The sequence below is a fragment of the Dromiciops gliroides genome, chromosome 4 (genome assembly GCF_019393635.1).
Source record: "Dromiciops gliroides isolate mDroGli1 chromosome 4, mDroGli1.pri, whole genome shotgun sequence".
Taxonomy (NCBI): domain Eukaryota; kingdom Metazoa; phylum Chordata; class Mammalia; order Microbiotheria; family Microbiotheriidae; genus Dromiciops; species Dromiciops gliroides.
In genome coordinates this window covers 271,358,878-271,376,228 of record NC_057864.1, presented here as the reverse complement: position 1 = coordinate 271,376,228, position 17,351 = coordinate 271,358,878, and the positions used below count along the sequence as shown (strand labels likewise).

The 17,351-nt window shown below is 41.2% G+C and overlaps 1 protein-coding gene across 4 annotated transcripts in view; it reads left to right on the top strand.

The window, feature by feature from the left end:
* LOC122755498 (glutathione S-transferase A4-like) overlaps window positions 1–5,488 on the top strand; it is a 44,223-nt gene extending 38,735 nt beyond the window's left edge. For all 4 annotated transcript variants that reach the window (XM_044004048.1, XM_044004047.1, XM_044004049.1 and 1 more), the window contains 2 exons: window positions 2,463–2,594; window positions 4,568–5,488. In XM_044004048.1, the coding sequence (XP_043859983.1) occupies window positions 2,463–2,594; window positions 4,568–4,690 (255 nt within the window). In that variant the 3' untranslated portion in view covers window positions 4,691–5,488. The remainder of the gene's footprint in view (window positions 1–2,462; window positions 2,595–4,567) is intronic.
* Window positions 5,489–17,351: the final 11,863 nt, after the last annotated feature.

Sequence of the window (17,351 nt, the reverse complement as noted above, 5' to 3'; positions counted from 1 at the left end):
CCAAAGGCCATTGAAAAGCTTAGAGGGTGAAGAATAGTTATAATACTAAGAAAAAAGTTTAATATTTTAGACAGAACTATTTGACTGTGTTTAGGAGTTCAAAAGTATGTAACACTGTATTTCAGGGCTAGTTAGGTGGTGCAGTGGATAGAGTGCCAAGCCTGGAGTCAGGAAGACCTGAATTCAAATCCAGCTTCAGATACTTGCTAAATGTATGTCTCTGGACAAGTCACTTAACCCAGTTTGCTCAGTTGCCATTCCATCTGTAAAATGAGCTAGAGAAGGAAAGGGCAAACCATTCCAGTATCTTTGCCAAGAAAACCCCAAATGGGGTCATGAAGAGTTGGAAATATCTGAAATGACACAATAACAAAAACCTACTCTCCAGCTACCCCCACTTCTCCATCAGCATACCAGAAGAACACCTTCTCAGTTCACTTTTTCCAGTCCGGCCTTACCCTTTACTCCTCCCTGAGGCACATTGTCCCAGAGTCTCTGTCTCCATTCCATAGGATAGTATCCTAGAGTCCCTCTCCCTCACCCAGCTGAATTTGTCTTATGTAATTTAAAATTCTAAATGTGGGTTCTAATCTGTTCCCCCAGTTTTGGGGGAAACTGACTAAAATCACTGATAAAACGAGTTTAGGTTTTTAAGGGTTTATTGAAAGATAGAGAAAGATTGAGAACAGAATTCCAACAGTCTGGCATTCCTATCTTTCCTCAATTTTCCTATGAAGTCCTCTGGAGTGTCTCTCTCTCTCTCTCTCTCTCTCTCTCTCTCTCTCTCTCTCTCTCTCTCTCTCTCTCTCTCTCTCTCCCACCACGGTGAAGTCAGGAACCAAAAAGCCACCGAACTCTCCAAGTAGGCCCTCCTTCCTTCCTCCTGTCCCCTCCCAGAAAATGGGAGGCTCCTCAAGTTGATTGGCTGGTAGCCTTGATAGACAGCACCCATGAGCAAATGTCACTTCCTGACGCCAAGGAAAAGCCTCATGGCTTTGCCCTCTGAGGCATTCTCCTCATGGTGGAGCTTTCCTATAGTAAGTCTCCAGTAGGTGGTGTCATTCCAATCATTACAGTCTTAAAAAGTGGATTTGAGTTAGTGTTTTATGTTGCCTGCTCTGGATGCTAAGATTACCATACAGATTTTAGCTGAATGAGCTTCCTGGCCAAGAGCATACACTTTAGGGTCAGCCAGTTAGAAACTCAATATGTGACCAGTACAGTCGAGGGTAACCAACAGACCTCAAACCCATAGGTGAGTTGGTGGGGATGTCTACCCCAAGCATATGAAGACTTCCCCTGGTGGAATGGATGAATGAGAAAAATTTGTTCCAATGACCGTGAAAGTGACTGAATCTGGTGCTCTGGAGGGCTTAGAGTTTGGTCAGATACTGAAGACTACAAGGTGATGTACTGCATCTTGGGCCATCACCAGTTGTCTTGACTTTTGTCCTGTCACTGAACTTGGGTGACTCAGGAAGAGAGAGGATTTGTGCAACTCTGCCTTACTTAAATCTAATTCACCAGCAAGTCAAAAGATCTCTCTATGCTGTCACTGGTCCTCTTCGAAAACAAAGAAAGAACAACAATACTACAGTGGAAAGAGAGTGTGGAATTTGGAGTCAGAGACCTAGGGTTCCAATCCTGCTTCTGTCACTTATTACCTGGGTGACTTTGGATAAATTACTTAATCATTCTTGCCACCTCAATTTCCTTATCTTCTTTTTTTGGGGGAATGGTGGTGATACAATTGGGGTTAAGTGACTTGCCCAGGGTCATACAGGTAGTACCTGTCAAATGTCTGAGGCTGGATTTGAAGTCAGGTACTCCTGACTCCAGGGCCGGTGCTCTATCCACTGCACCACCTAGCTGCCCCAATTTCCTTATCTTCTAAATAAAGGAGTTGGATTTAGGAAGCTTCTGAGGTCCCTCCCAGTATGACTATGAAGCAGCTTATCTGAAGGGACTTTGTGAAGATTAAACCTTGGTCTAAGTGTGGAATGAAAAAACCAGCTCAAGCAAAGAATCCAGTTCTGTTCCCAGTCTACAAAGACTCACATGCAATTTACAGTTCAATTCAATTCAGTCTTTTTAATTGTGTCTGATTCTTTGTGACCCCATTTGGGTTTTTTCTGGCAAGGAAATGCTGGAGTGGTTTTACCATTTCCTTCTCTAGCTCATTTTTACAAGATGAGGAAACTGAGTTAAACAGGGTTAAGTGACTTACCCAGGGTCACAAAGCTAGTAAGTATCTGAAGCTGGATTTGAACTCAGGAAAATAAGTCTTTCTGACTCCAGGCCCAGCATTTTATTCATTGCTACCCAAATGTCCAAAGCAATGTACACAAATGACTATAATCCAAGTGAGAAAGTGGTGGCATATTTTAGTGTGTACTACACCAAGATCAGATAGAACTTACTTTTATTCAATATCCTTTTGTTTTTTTTCCCCCCCTTTACAGATTTTGAAAAACCATGGACAGGATTTTCTAGTTGGCAACAAATTCAGTTGGGCAGACATACAACTGCTGGAAGCGATTTTAATGGCAGAAGAATTAAATGCTACTGTGCTCGCCAAATTCCCCCTGCTACAGGTAGATGGTCAAGCTTGGTGGGAGGAAGGAGAAGGGAGGAAACCCATCTCTCCACACACACTTGAAAGAAAGGAGCAGGAACAAAGATCGGAAGAGAAGTGATGTATCCAAGTTAATCCCTAGGGCTCTATGCGGTACCCAAAAGAAATTAAAGGAGATCGGTTGGATGCTTCTATTCTGTTTTTGTCCTTTTGCTTGCCTAACATTTCTAATTTGGAGATGTTTTCTGAATAGGGAAAAGGTCCTTTGGTCCTCTAGCTTGACTGGTTAGCTATTTGCAAGGGTGTTGTCTTGTTTTTTTCTTTAATGGAAGCAAGGACTGACCCTCTGAAAAAAAAAATTCTACAAAAATTGTCTTTAGTGCTGCTCTTACCAAAGTCGTCCCAGCCACTCCCTTTTCTACATCCTGCCAAGTGTTCCATGCTATCCATTGGCTGCCAAGGGTGCCAATCTCATAGCTCCCTTCATGGTAGTGACTTGTTCCTCCGCACATTCTATTTATTCTCCAGTTATAGCAGACTACTTGGCAGTACCCACCATATATTATTCTATCTCTAGGCTCTATGCCTTTCTCCTGGCTGTCTCCCAGGCCCGGAATAGTCTTCTTCCCCCCCATCCCCCTTCCCCACTCTATTTCTTGGCTACCCTCTGGTCCCTGGCTTTCTCCAATACTTATATCAAATCTGACCTTCTGAAGGTGGCCTTTAAGGGTCCCCTTCAGCTCCCCTCCCCTCCCTAGTGCTTTCCCTTTGAGATTACCTTCTGTGAGTAGAATATTGGGGTGGCTACATGGTACAGGGGATAGAGAGCTGGACCTGAAGTCAGGAAGACCTGAGTTCAAATTTGATCTCAGGTGTTTACTAGCTGTGTGACCCTGGGTAAGGCACTTAACCTCTGTTTGCCTCCAGTTTTCTCATCTGCAAAATAGAGACAATATTTTTAAAGAACCAGGTATATAGTAGGCCCTATATAAATGTTAACTATTGTTATTGGGCAGCTAGGTGGTGCTGTGGATAGACTGCTGAGCCTGGAGTGGGGAAGACTCTTCTTCCTGGGTTCAAATCTGGCCTCAGATACTTACTAGTTGTGTAATCCTAGGCAAATCACTTAACCCAATCTGCCTCAGTTTCCTCCTGTGCAAAATAAGCTGCTAAAAGAAATGTCACAGCACTCCAGTATATTTGCCAAGAAAACTCTAAATGGGGTCATGAAGATTAGGACATGACAACAACAAAAAGGATTATTATTATTATATATCTTGTACGTACATAGTTATCTACCTATTATCTTCCCTATTAGAATGTGAGCTCTTTGAGGGTAGGGCAGATTTCTTTTCTTTTGGGGAAATGAGGGTTAAGTGACTTGCCCAGGGTCACACAGCTAGGTAAGTATCATGTATCTGAGGCCAGGTTTGAACTCAGGTCCTCCTGTATCCAGGGCCGGTGCTTAATCCACTGCACCACCTACCTGCCCCATTACTAAGTACTTGTTGACTGACTATTCTCCGACTTTTCCCTCTTCCTCTCCCCCAGCACCAAAACTTAGCTCTCCTCTGTTGTGCCCTGTTCTTTTCTTGGCATCTGTGAGTGGTGATTCCTTTGAATCAGATAAACTAATCTCCATTAACAAGCTCCTTATTTTTTCTACTTATACATGGTTTCAATCTATATAGGTCGGGGCAGCTAGGTGGTGCAGTGGATAGAGCACTAGCCCTGGAGTCAGGAGTACCTGAGTTCAAATCCGGCCTCAGACACTTAACACTTTACTAGCTGTGTGACCCTGGGCAAGTCACTTAACCCCAATTGCCTCACTAAAAAAAAACCCAAAAAAAACCTACATAGGTCAAATATTTCTATCAATATCTAGGATCAAGGGGCCAGTCCTCTTTTGGGGAAGATTTCTGATCTGCCTTGTGAGTAGTATTGTTTTGCAATTCACCTCCTAATTATGTTTTTTTTTTCCCCTTGAATTAGGCATTTAAAACAAGAATCAGCAACATTCCTACAATTAAGAAATTCCTTCAGCCTGGTAGTCAGAGGAAACCCCCACCAGATGACCACTATGTGGCTACTGTGAAGACAATTCTCCAGATGTAAAGGCCAAGGGTGGGCCAAGTGGGCAATGGAAAGAGATTCAGCTCATGAGTCAGAAGATGCGGGTTCAAATTCTGCCTCTCTGACACTTACAACTTGTCCCTGCCCTTCAGTTTCCTCATCTGTAAAATGAAGAGGGGTGGATCTTATGGTCCCTTTGAACTCCATATCAAGGAATCTATAAAGTAGAGAGTATAGAGATTTTAGCAATATTGTTATCAATAGCACAAAGTCAGCATTGTAGTGATTAGCTGAAGCACATCTCTAGGTGCTAAAAACAAAATGTTAGATGAGTATAAAACTAATGATGCCACTTAAAGGCAAAAGTTGAAATCAAATGCAAAGCTGATTAAATTTAAAACTATCTTTGTGGTGTATGGTGTGGTTTTTTTTTTTTTTTTAGTGAGGCAATTGGGGTTAAGTGACTTGCCCAGGGTCACACAGCTAGTAAGTGTCAAATGTCTGAGGCCTGATTTGAACTCAGGTACTCCTGACTCCAGGGCCGGTGCTCTATCCACTGCGCCATCTAGCTGCCCCTCATGGTGTGTTTTTTAAAAAAATTTATTGCTGTTGTTATATTACCTTTATTTCCTAATAAACCCTTTCTCTCTCCACCAAGAGAACTATCCCTTAAAATAAAGAAGAAAAAAAAGAAAGGAAAATAAAGCAATTTAGGAAAACTCATCAATACATCAATGAAGTCTGATGATATATGCCATGTTGGCATATTGTTGTTCTTTTTTTTTAAGCAGCTGTTAATTTGGAATGAAGTTCTACAACATACTTAAAATAAACATGATATGGAAGCACTCACTTGCATAGTGAATTTCAATCACTCTTCAAGTTTTCCATCTCCCTGAGACCTCCCTGAGCGACCCCATCAGCCACCTCCCCCAAGTGCTCTCTTTTTCCATGCAAAGATTACTGGGGCGGGGGTGGGGGGGGTGGGGGGTGTGAGGGGGTGGGGGGGGGTTGAGATCTCTGCTGTTCAGATAAAGCATCTGTTAGGATTCTTGTTTGCTTGCTTCCCAGATAGAGGATTGTTTGTGGGTTGGGCACCAGATCTGAAAGCTTCTCTGTATTGTCTGGGACCTCTACTGCCTTAAAGGCTACCCTCACCTCAAAATTCAAAGATTCAGCCCTAGAGAAAAACCCAACCCTTCAAGAATGCCCATCCCAACATAGCCATAAATTGTCAGGTATCGCCATCAGGACTCACACATAAGCTGCTACGGAGCCATACCTGGACTCTTATTGATCCAAAGCCTGACTCAAATCTATTAGCTTTCATAAAATTCCCTCTTTCTCCTCCCAGGCTCCCATTGTTATTTATTGATCTCTACGGGGGTTTTTTTGTTGTTGTTGTTTTGGGTTTGTTTTGTTTTGTTTTTAGCAGGGCAATGAGGGTTAAGTGACTTGCCCAAGGTCACACAGTAAGTGTCAAGTGTTTGAGACCAGATTTGAACTCAGGTCCTCCTGAATCCAGGGCCAGTGCTTTATTCACTGTGCCAACTAGCTGCCCCCTCACTGATCTCTATGGACCCACAGTTTCCTATTGATTACAGCCTCTGGAGAATGTCCTAATCATTCTTTTATCATGTAGGGGTACCTAGACTCTATGCAAATGTGAGGCAGATGCTTTGAGGTCATTGGAAAAAACAATGCCCGGAGGTCAGAACTGGGATTCATTCCACTGGGGGAAGGAATGGCAAGTGATGTGGGAAAGATATCCACTTTAGACTCTTTGTACTACTAATGATAGAAAAGTGGCAACGGGGTGTGGGGGGGTGCTATATCTGAGAATCAAAGGGACTACACCTGACCCAGAAGAGGACCACAGTTTATGGACTTCTGGAGGATGCCATTGAGAAAACTTAAGATGGTGCAGTGGATAGAGCATTGAGCTTAGAATCAGGAAGACTCATCTACCTGAGTTCAGATTCAGCCTCAGACACTTATTAGCTGTGTGATCCTGGGCAAGTCACTTAACTCTGTTTGCTTCAGTTTCCTCATCTGTAAAATGAGCTGGAGATGGAAATAGCAAGTCATTCCTGTATTTTTGTCTACAAAACCCCAAATGGAGTTATGAAGATTTGAATGTGACTGAACAAGAAGAAGGAAGGAGCCTTATTTTTTGGCAGCTGAGGAACTCTCACCATTATAGAGATTAATTCATTCAACAAGTGTTTTATTGACCTAGGTGTGGTGGCTCCCACCTATAGACTCTGCTGCTGGGTAGACCGAAGCTGGTGAATCACTGGAGTTCCAGGATTCTGAGCTGCTATAGCACTAAAGTTGACCCAGTGCCACCCTAAGTCAGGTACTAAAATGGTGAGTCAATGGCCATGATGATTCATAGGGCAGAAAAAATGGAGCAGGTAGAAGCTTCTGTGCCAACCAGTATTGGCATTGGACCCATGAGTGGTCACTGCACTTTCAGCCTGGGTGAGTTAGGGAGATGCAGTCTCAAAAAAAAATCTTATTGAATGACTACTATGTATAAGACACAGGCTGAGCACTGCAGGAGACAGAAAGGTAAGGAGGTCCTTACAAAGTAATATTGGCAATTCACATTTATATGTAAGGTTTACATAACCCATGTCTCATAAGAACTCTATTAAGTAGGTAATGCATGTGTGGTTATTCCCATTTTACAAATAAGGAAACTGAGGCACAGGGAGAAGTTAGGTTACCTAGCCTGCAAGTGTCAAAGCTGGGACACAAAACCAAATCTCTCCAGACTCTAAATCCACTATTTTATTTCTTTTTTTCTTCCACTACTTCATGTAAACCTCATAGAGTTTATGATCTGGTGGAGGAAATAAAATAGAACACGAACACCATACAATAGAAATACCTAAGGGGCGGCTAGGTGGCACAGTGGATAGAGCACTGGCCCGGGATTCAGGAGTACCTGAGTTCAAATCCGGCCTCAGACACTTAACACTTACTAGCTGTGTGACCCTGGGCAAGTCACTTAACCCCAATTGCTTCACTAAAAAAAAAAAAAAAAGAAATACCTAGAAGAGCTCAGAGGAAGGAGAGATTGCTTTCCCATGAGGGAATGAGAGAAGACTTCTTGGAGGAGGTGGCATTTTCACTAACCCTTGATAAGTAAGTAGGGATTGGGCACTTAAATTTAGAGCTGTTGAGAGCCTAGGAAGGTGCAGTGAAAGGACTGTATTTGGAATCAGAGGATGTGGGTTTGAAGGCCATCTCTGTCACTTACTATGTGACCTTGGGCAGGTGACATAACCTTTATAAGCCTCAGTTCCTCGCTGGCATAGTGATGGGGTCTCTAAGATCTCATCTAGTTCTAAATCTATGATTTCTTTAGTAGTACAGAAACAACTGGGCTTACCACCTAGTTAGCAAGAATAATTAGTAAAATAGTAAAATAGTCCTTTTTTTTTTTTTTTTGCGTGGGGCAATGGGGGTTAAGTGACTTGCCCAGGGTCACACAGCTAGTATGTGTGAAGTGTCTGAGGCCAGATTTGAACTCAGGTACTCCTAAATCCAGGGCCGGTGCTTTATCCACTGCACCACCTAGCTGCCCCAAAATAGTCCTAATAAAATAAAAAATAATTAGTAAATTAGGAAAATAATTAGGAAAAATAGGAAAAATTAGGTAGCATAAGGGCACCTAAGTGGCACAGTACATAGAGTGCCAGGCCTGAAGTCTGGAAGACTCATCTTCCTGTTAGAATAATTTTGATACCCCTATTAAATTTAATCAGTATTTATTTAGTTTATGGTGATTTATGGGTATCAGTGATTGTAAGTAAGATAAATAGGATAGAAGTAAGTTTGATTTAGTTAACACTATTAGAACAGGAGTTAAGATTAATTAAGTTAGCTTATTAATTAAATACTTAATTGAGTAATTAAGTGCTAAATTAAGTTAGGATTCATTAATCCACTATGTATTGATGATTATGTTGCTTTTATTTGATTTATAGGATGGATTTATATTCTATTAGTTAGCCCTGTTATAAAGATTAATATTAACTTGTATATTAATCTTGCCCTACCTCATTCCTATGAATGTACTATGAAAGCTATTTTCCAAAAAAACAACAACCCAGTTTCCCCATTTCCTCTGTCCTTGGAAGGGGTTGAATTTCCTTTCCTTTTTTTTTTTTTTGGGTGAGGCAATTGAGGTTAAGTGACTTACCCAGGGTCACACAGCTAGTAAGTGTTAAGTGTCTGAGGCTATATTTGAACTCAGGTCCTTCTGACTTCAGGGCTGGTGCTCTATCCATTGTGCCACCTGGATGCCCCGAGGGGTTGAATTTCCAAATGCATATACATGTTGGTAAATTTGGTGCCCTTAAGCAACACATAAACCATAAGATTGAACTTGTTAAAATAAGGGGAATCACATGGGTTGACATTTTTAAAGGTTAAAAGGGAAAATGATCTATGGAATAATAGAAAATTGTGCGGAAATATCTAAATCTAAATGGAATTTAATAAATACCAGTTGATTGATTGCAAGAGATAGTATTTGAGTTGGGACCTGAAGGATAGATAGGAATTGGAGCTGGATGGTTAGGGCATTTCAGGAGACTTGAAGGGAAAACACTGGTTGTATTCAGAGAACAGTGGGGGCAGCTAGGTGGCACAGTAGATAGAGCACCGGCCCTGGAGTCAGGAGGACCTGAGTTCAAATCTGGCCTCAGACACTTAATACTTACTAGCTGTGTGACCCTGGGCAAGTCACTTAACCCCAGTTGCCTCACTAAAAAAACAAAAAACAAAAAAACAGAGAACAATGAAAAGTCCAGCTTGGCTATAATATATATTAAGCTATTGAAGGGCCACGCAAGACCATAGGATTCAGAACTGGAGGGAACCTTAGCAATGATCTATTCTGACTCCCTCACTTTACTAATGAGGAAACTGAGGCCAGGAGAGCTTACATGATTTAGACTGTTAATAAAATAGTAAATAGCAGAGCCTGGACTTAATCATAGGGCTTCAAACTTGGTCAGAGCAAGTGTAAAATAAGGCAGAAAAGATAAATTTTGGTCAGATTTCAAAAGGCTTTGCTCACTGCTGTAAGTCCTGCTGCTTGACTCAAGACAAATACTGTTGATAGTATCTACTGGAAACTTTAGCCTTCAGAAGTTACTTCAATATTTTACCACATCCTCAGGTTTTGGTCTAGATGTTTCTTCTACCAGGTTACACAAGTCTAAACCTGCTGATTTGGAATGACGCAACAATTTTGAACACTAGAATGTTTTTGAAGGCCAGAGTCAAATACAATATTTGTCTTTGACTGTTAACATAATGATTTTGCCTGAGATAAGTTTTGGATGCTTTCCACCAAAGGACACTGCTAGGTGCCTCTGCCTTATCTCCCAATAGGCAACTGGAAAAATTGTCAATAATCTTCTAGGATAACTTGTCTTAGACCTTAGATTCCAATATCTGTACTTTTCCACTCCCCTATTTTCTTTCTCAAATTGGACTTGAGCTTTCATTGGTGTAGGGAACTCACTGTGAAACTTCCCTCCTCAAAACAAACAAACAAACAAACAAAAAAAGAAACTTTCCTCTTCCAGGACATAAACAGATCAGTTAGTATCTGTAACCACTGGTCTTAGAGAATTGTCTAGGCACTGAGAGACAGGGATTCTAATTCAGAGGCTATTGGAATATTGCAGGTGAGAGAGGTGATGAAGGACTGACCTAGAGGGGTGATCTGTGAGTAGAGAGAAAGGGATGAACATGAGATAGGATGTGGAGGTAGAAGCAATAAGACTTGGCAATTGATTGGATTGTGGGTGGCATTGGGAAGTGATTACACCAAGTTTATGAACCTGCGTATTTAGAAGACTGATGATATCCTCAACAGAAATAGAGAATTATGAAAATGGGTAGATTTTGGAGAAAAAGATAAATGCCAATAACCTATTTTGTTCTGTACATATTGAGTTTGAGATACCTGTGGGGGCATCCAGTTGGAAAATGCTCAGTAGGTAAGAGGTGATGTGGGACTGAAGATCTATCTATTAATATAGATAAATAGATAGATATGTATTGCCACATGTAGACATATGTAGACAGACAGACAGACAGACAGATAGATAGAAAGATAAATAGATAGATAGACAGATGATAGATAGATCTGCCAATATTTGAAACCATGTTATCTGATGAAGGTCTCCAAGAGAAAGAGTATAGAGAGAGGAGAAGAGGGCTTTGGATAGAGCATTGGGGTACATGTGAAAGAACCAAAAATGGTTGATAATGCGGCAAAGGATGTTGAGGAGTGGCATAAGAGGAAACCAAATGAGAGTAGTGTCATGAAGGCCTGAAGAGGTGAGAATATTTCTGTGGAGAGGCACCAGTCCTAATCAATCATGTGATGGTGGGAGAGTCATCTTTCTGTCCAAACTCTGAACTGTGGTTTGCCTCCAGGGGTTGGGCTTGGGTGGAATTTTCAACAGAAAGTAAATTACCACAAGACAACTTTATTGCCTCCTTGGTACAGACTGGAACTGGCCAAGAATGCAAGGAGAAAAACTCAGAATTCAAAAGGTCAACTTGAAAAGTCACAAGTAAACATCATAAACTGCCTGTTCTGCACACAGCTATACTCCCTTTTAATTTTTCTGCTTAGATTGCTCCAGTGCGGTGTGGTGGAAAGAACACTGGACTAGAAGTCAGTAAGACCTGGGTCTTAATTTGAGCTTTGTTTTGTGGGATTTGGGAAAACCCCTTTACTTATCTACACCTATTCTCATATATAAACTGAAGGGGTTGGACTAAAGTTCCTTCCAGCTTTAACATCTTATATTTTCTGCCAAATCCTGTTAAATAACTAAAGCTAACATTAATACAATGCATTTCTTTACTAAAGTTCTCTTGTGATGTCTCCTGGTGGTGTGGAGGTGATTCTGGGTTGTCAAAAGCTTTGTTAGCAGAATTCAAAGTCTGGCAGGTCCTACCAAACTGGAAAGGCTTTCAATTCAGCATGCATTTATTAAACACTTACTCAGTGCCAGTCTATACTAAATGCTAGAAATACAAATGCATCCTGTATATAAATTCTGAGAATATTTATCCCAACTCACACTCACATTCACACTCACACTGATGAATTGGGTCAGTCAATACATATTTATTAAGGCAGTTTGTACTAAAAGCTGGATATTGGCTACATTTATAGTTTATATATAACCTTTGTAACAATTGGAATGACACCACCTGCTGGAGACTTACTGTAGGAAAGCTCCAACATGAGGAGAGGACCTCTGAGGGCAGGACCATGCGGCTTTCTTTGGCATCAGGAAGTAACGTTGGCTTCTGGGACGAGGAAGGGGGAGGCTGGCGCGCTGACTCGCTCTCTTTCCAGAGGACTCTGGTGGATAAGGGAGCTAGGAATGCTCTCTCCCTTTAATAGATAGATGAATCTAGGCCTTTCTTTCTCTCTTTACCAAATTCTTATTCTCCTTAATAAATGCTTAAAAGTCTAACTCTTGCTAAAGCTTATAATTTATTGGCAACCACTCATTAGATATTTTAGACAGTATAGCTAGAATTTTAGCCCTTACACCTTTGAGGAACCTTATACCAATACCCACTCACCCTGATTAAGTCCCGTTTCCAGATATGGCTGGCTATGTGTCTTCCACAGGGTTTTTAGAATATTTGAGCAGGGGAGTGTCTGAATTTCAGGAATATAGATTTGGCAGGTGGGTGGACATTGAATTATAGAGATAGGGAGTCCAACTGGAAAGCTATTACAATTAAGGCAAAAAGTGATAAGGGCATGAACTAGGAGTTTAAGGGATTGGTCCAAGGACCAATCTTACTGAATTCAGAGAGATTCATCACCAGGTTAACCATTCTGCAATAACTCTTTTTCAGCCATAGCAGCTCACTAAAACCTTCTCAATATATAGGTTTAGGTATTTATGCATTGATGGAGTAAGTATTCACACCAAGAAAACTATCAATCCTTGCAATATATATACTTTTTTTTAGTGAGGCAATTGGGGTTAAGTGACTTGCCCAGGGTCACACAGCTAGTAAGTGTTAAGTGTCTGAGGCCGGATTTGAACTCAGGTACTCCTGAATCCAGGGCCGGTGCTCTATCCACTGTGCCACCTAGCTGCCCCCTCCTTGCAATATTTTTAAAAGTCCATTTACCAAGTACTTGTCATGCATCGGCCAGAGCACGTCTCCACAACTGAGACTAAGGGGTTTGTGAGGGAGACTTTAACTGATAGAAACTTGTTTTTTGTTATCAGGGAGAACAATGAACGACATACATGCAATCACAAACCAATGGAGCATAAGCTGTGGACACATTTCTAAAAAGAGAAAGTTTAAACACAAAAGACTAGAATCAGACTCAGAATGTTAAAACTAGAAGGGACTTTAGAGATGGTATAACTGGATCCCTTCATTTAAAAAAATCTATATATTCATTTGTTTGAACTCTTCTTTGAAGGATATCTGGTATGTAGTATCACTTTAAGTTATTGTTTCATGATAAAGAAATCTAAGCTGACAATATTTATGATTCTTTCCTAATAGTCAATCAACCAATATTTATTAAGTACAAATTTTGTGCCATGTACTGTGCTAAGCACTGGGGATAAAAAAAAAAAGGCAAAAGACAGTCCAGGACCTCAAAGAACTTAAAATCTAATAGGTGGTGAGTGGGAAAGGCAGCTAGGTGGTTCAGTGGATAAAGCACCGACCCTGAATTCAGGAGGACCTGAGTTCAAATCCAGCCTCAGACACTTCACACTTACTAACTATGTGACCCTGTACAAATCACTTAACCCTCATTGCCCTGCCAAAAAAAGAAAGAAAAGAAAAGAAAAAAATCTAATGGGGGAGCCAACATAGAAACAAATGTATACAAAGTAAGCTATACCTTCAAAGAAAGAACTGATATTGATGGAACACAGACTGAAGCATGCTATTTTTTCTCTTTCATTTTTTTTCTTTTATTCAAGTTTTCTTATACAAAATGACTAATATGGTAATGTTTTACATAATCGTACATGAATAACCTATATCTGTTACTTACCACCTCAGGGAGTGGGGAGGGGAGGGAGGGAAGGAGGGATAAAAATTAGAACTCAAAACTAAAAATAAAAATTTTTTAAAGTTAAAAAAAGGGGCAGCTAGGTGGCGCAGTGGATAGAGCACCGGCCCTGGAGTCAGGAGTACCTGAGTTCAAATCCGGCCTCAGACACTTAATACTTACTAGCTGTGTGACCCTGGGCAAGTCACTTAACCCCAATTGCCTCACTGAAAAAAAAAAAGAAAGAAAAAAAAAGTTAAAAAAAACTATATTCAGGAAAAAATAGGAAATAATCAACAGGGAAGGAACTGGAATTAAGAGAGGTTGGGAAAGGCTTCCTATAGAACATGGGATTTTAGTTGAGGGAAGGAAGCCAGGGAGGTCAGCAGTTGGAGTGAAGAATGGAGAGTGTTCCAGCCATGGGGGTGAGCTATAGAAAATGTACAGAGTCTAGAAAAGAAGTGTCTTGTTTGGGGGAGCTAGATGGCTCAGTGGATAGAGCACTGACCCTGGAGTCAGGAGGACCCGAGTTCAAATTCAGCCTCAGACACTTAACACTTACTAGCTATGTGACCCTGGACAAGTCACTTAACCCCAATTGCCTCACCAAAAAAAAAAAAAAAAAAGAGCTTTAAAATGTAAAATGCTTTTTTAGTTTTATAGGCAGTAGACAAGTGGCCAGTAGAGAGAATGAAGATTATTAGTGAAGGAGTAGAGATGAGAGAGGCAATTTACAGGAGAAGATAGGATAGAATGAGATCCCTTGTGCATGTAGCGGGGTTTGCCTTTCGAGGAGAAGGTCTGTCTCTACATATAATATAGGAGTAGAGGAAATATTGGTGGAAAGGATCTGAAAGATGTGAGATGAGGAGGTGGCAACAAAAGGGAGCTCTCCTTGAGTGACCTCAATTTTTTCAGTGAATTATGAGAGAAAATTCTCAGCTGATCAGGGAAGGAGGGGAGCCATGGGATGTTTGAGGCATGATGAATAGGTTTGAAAAACTGACTGTGTAGGGCAGCTAGGTGGCACAGTACATAAAGCACTGGCCCTGGATTCAGGAGGACCTGAGTTCAAATCCAGCCTCAGACACTTGACACTTACTAGCTGTGTGAACCTGGGCAAGTCACTTAACCCTCATTGTCCCGCCCCCCCCCAAACCCCACAAAACCTACTGTGAGTGATATCAGATCAATTGGGGGAGATATAAAAAAATTACCTAGCTATACAGTAAGGTCCCAGTTGAGATTGTGTAACAAAAATTTATAGTAGACCCAGGCAGCATAGTTTCATGACTTTCTACAGCTTCTTCAGGAGCATGTGAGTGGGAGTGAAGGCAGTGGATGGTGGGAATAATCCAAGGCTAAAACTTATCAGGGCTATAATGGCAATAGGTTAAGTGCAGTAAGAGACCTAGACAGTGTACAGCTGAACTGCTTGACCAAGAGGTCAATATGGCAAAAGGAGAGTGTAGCTAGTGCAGGGTAATGACCTGAGAAAGAAAAGAAGGGTAGAAGGATTGAAGGTTAAAGTGAGAATGAAGAACATGGTTGCAAGGAAAAGGGAGAGGTAAAAATGTGACAGACTGTGATCAGGTGAAGGAATGTCAGAGTTAAGGCTAATGGTTGGAATACATACAAGTGACTTTGGTAGTACAATGCTCTGGGATTCTGATGTTCTGTTTAATCAAATGTTTTGACTAATAAATAATTGTCATAGGTAAAGGAAGACAGGGGTTTGGATGCAGTGACAGGAATGGAGGGATGAGGTTGCCATCTCTGCCCTCCCCCTTCCTATGTTGCTAAGTGGCTCCTTGAGGGCTATCAAAGGGTCAATATAAATTTTTCCCCCTTTTTTTGTGGGGCAATGAGGGTTAAGTGACTTGCCCAGGGTCACACAGCTAGTAAGTGTCAAGTGTCTGAGGTCAGATTTGAACTCAGGTCCTTCTGCAGTCAGGGCCGATGCTTTATTCACTGCACCACCTAGCTGCCCGCACCCCCCCCCACCCCGCCCCACGTCAATATAAATTTTAAATGGCCTGTATATCATCTGCCAAAACCATGATAAAAATATACTCTTCCCAACTTAAATATCTAAGAGATTAGGAGAATTACTTTGAAGGAGAAGGTTGAACATTATTGGAAAAAAAAAATTTTGACAGTAGGTTGAGGATCCCTTTTGTTTACTGGCTGAGCCTGGCTGTAGGCCTGAGTAACAAAAGAGCTGAAAATGGTGTTAACTCCAGCAATGTTGGTTGCACATTCTCACAAAAGAGTGCTAACATTTCCTTTGAAGAAGGAGTACCAGCCCCAGATATAAACTCCAACTTTAGAAATAGGGTAAAGCATCAGAGAGGCACAGATAATTGCTGAGAATTGAACTGTTAGAGGTATTCTTACTGAGACACAACCCTGGGAGCTTGCAGTTGTTCCTATTCTCATTGGCAGCATGGAAATCAGTGTAAAATTGTACCTCTTTAGGTCTGGGGTTATTTCCCTTGTTAATTTGAAATGAACCTTTAGACCAAGGTAAGAACATTCATTTTCTTGGCATGGATTTCTACAGCGGAGAGGAAAAGAGGTGTTATATATAGATAGAGAATTCGCTTTTGCCTCAGGAAGACCTGGGTTCTAATTCTACCTCTGACTCCTACTGGCTGTGTGGAAAGTTGCTTAACCTCTTTGTGTCCCAGGCAACTTTCAGACTAAAAACCCCAGGACAATGACAGAGGTAGAGAGAATTTCCTCTCCAGGGAGCTTACTACATAAATCAAAGCACTTTATGTTTTATTTTGGTATTCATCTTTTTTTTTTTAAGGCAATGGGGGTTAAGTGACTTGCCCAGGGTCACACAGCTAGTAAGTGTCAAGTGTCTGAGGTCAGATTTGAACTCAGGTCCTCCTGCAGTCAGGGCCGATGCTTTATTCACTGCACCACCTAGCTGCCCGCACCCCCCCCCACCCCGCCCCATGTCAATATAAATTTTAAATGGCCTGTATATCATCTGCCAAAACCATGATAAAAATATACTCTTCCCAACTTAAATATCTAAGAGATTAGGAGAATTACTTTGAAGGAGAAGGTTGAACATTATTGGAAAAAAAAAATTTTGACAGTAGGTTGAGGATCCCTTTTGTTTACTGGCTGAGCCTGGCTGTAGGCCTGAGTAACAAAAGAGCTGAAAATGGTGTTAACTCCAGCAATGTTGGTTGCACATTCTTACAAAAGAGTGCTAACATTTCCTTTGAAGAAGGAGTACCAGCCCCAGATGTAAACTCCAACTTTAGAAATAGGGTAAAGCATCAGAGAGGCACAGATAATTGCTGAGAATTGAACTGTTAGAGGTATTCTTACTGAGACACAACCCTGGGAGCTTGCAGTTGTTCCTATTCTCATTGGCAGCATGGAAATCAGTGTAAAATTGTACCTCTTTAGGTCTGGGGTTATTTTCCTTGTTAATTTGAAATGAACCTTTAGACCAAGGTAAGAACATTCATTTTCTTGGCATGGATTTCTACAGCGGAGAGGAAAAGAGGTGTTATATATAGATAGAGAATTCGCTTTTGCCTCAGGAAGACCTGGGTTCTAATTCTACCTCTGACTCCTACTGGCTGT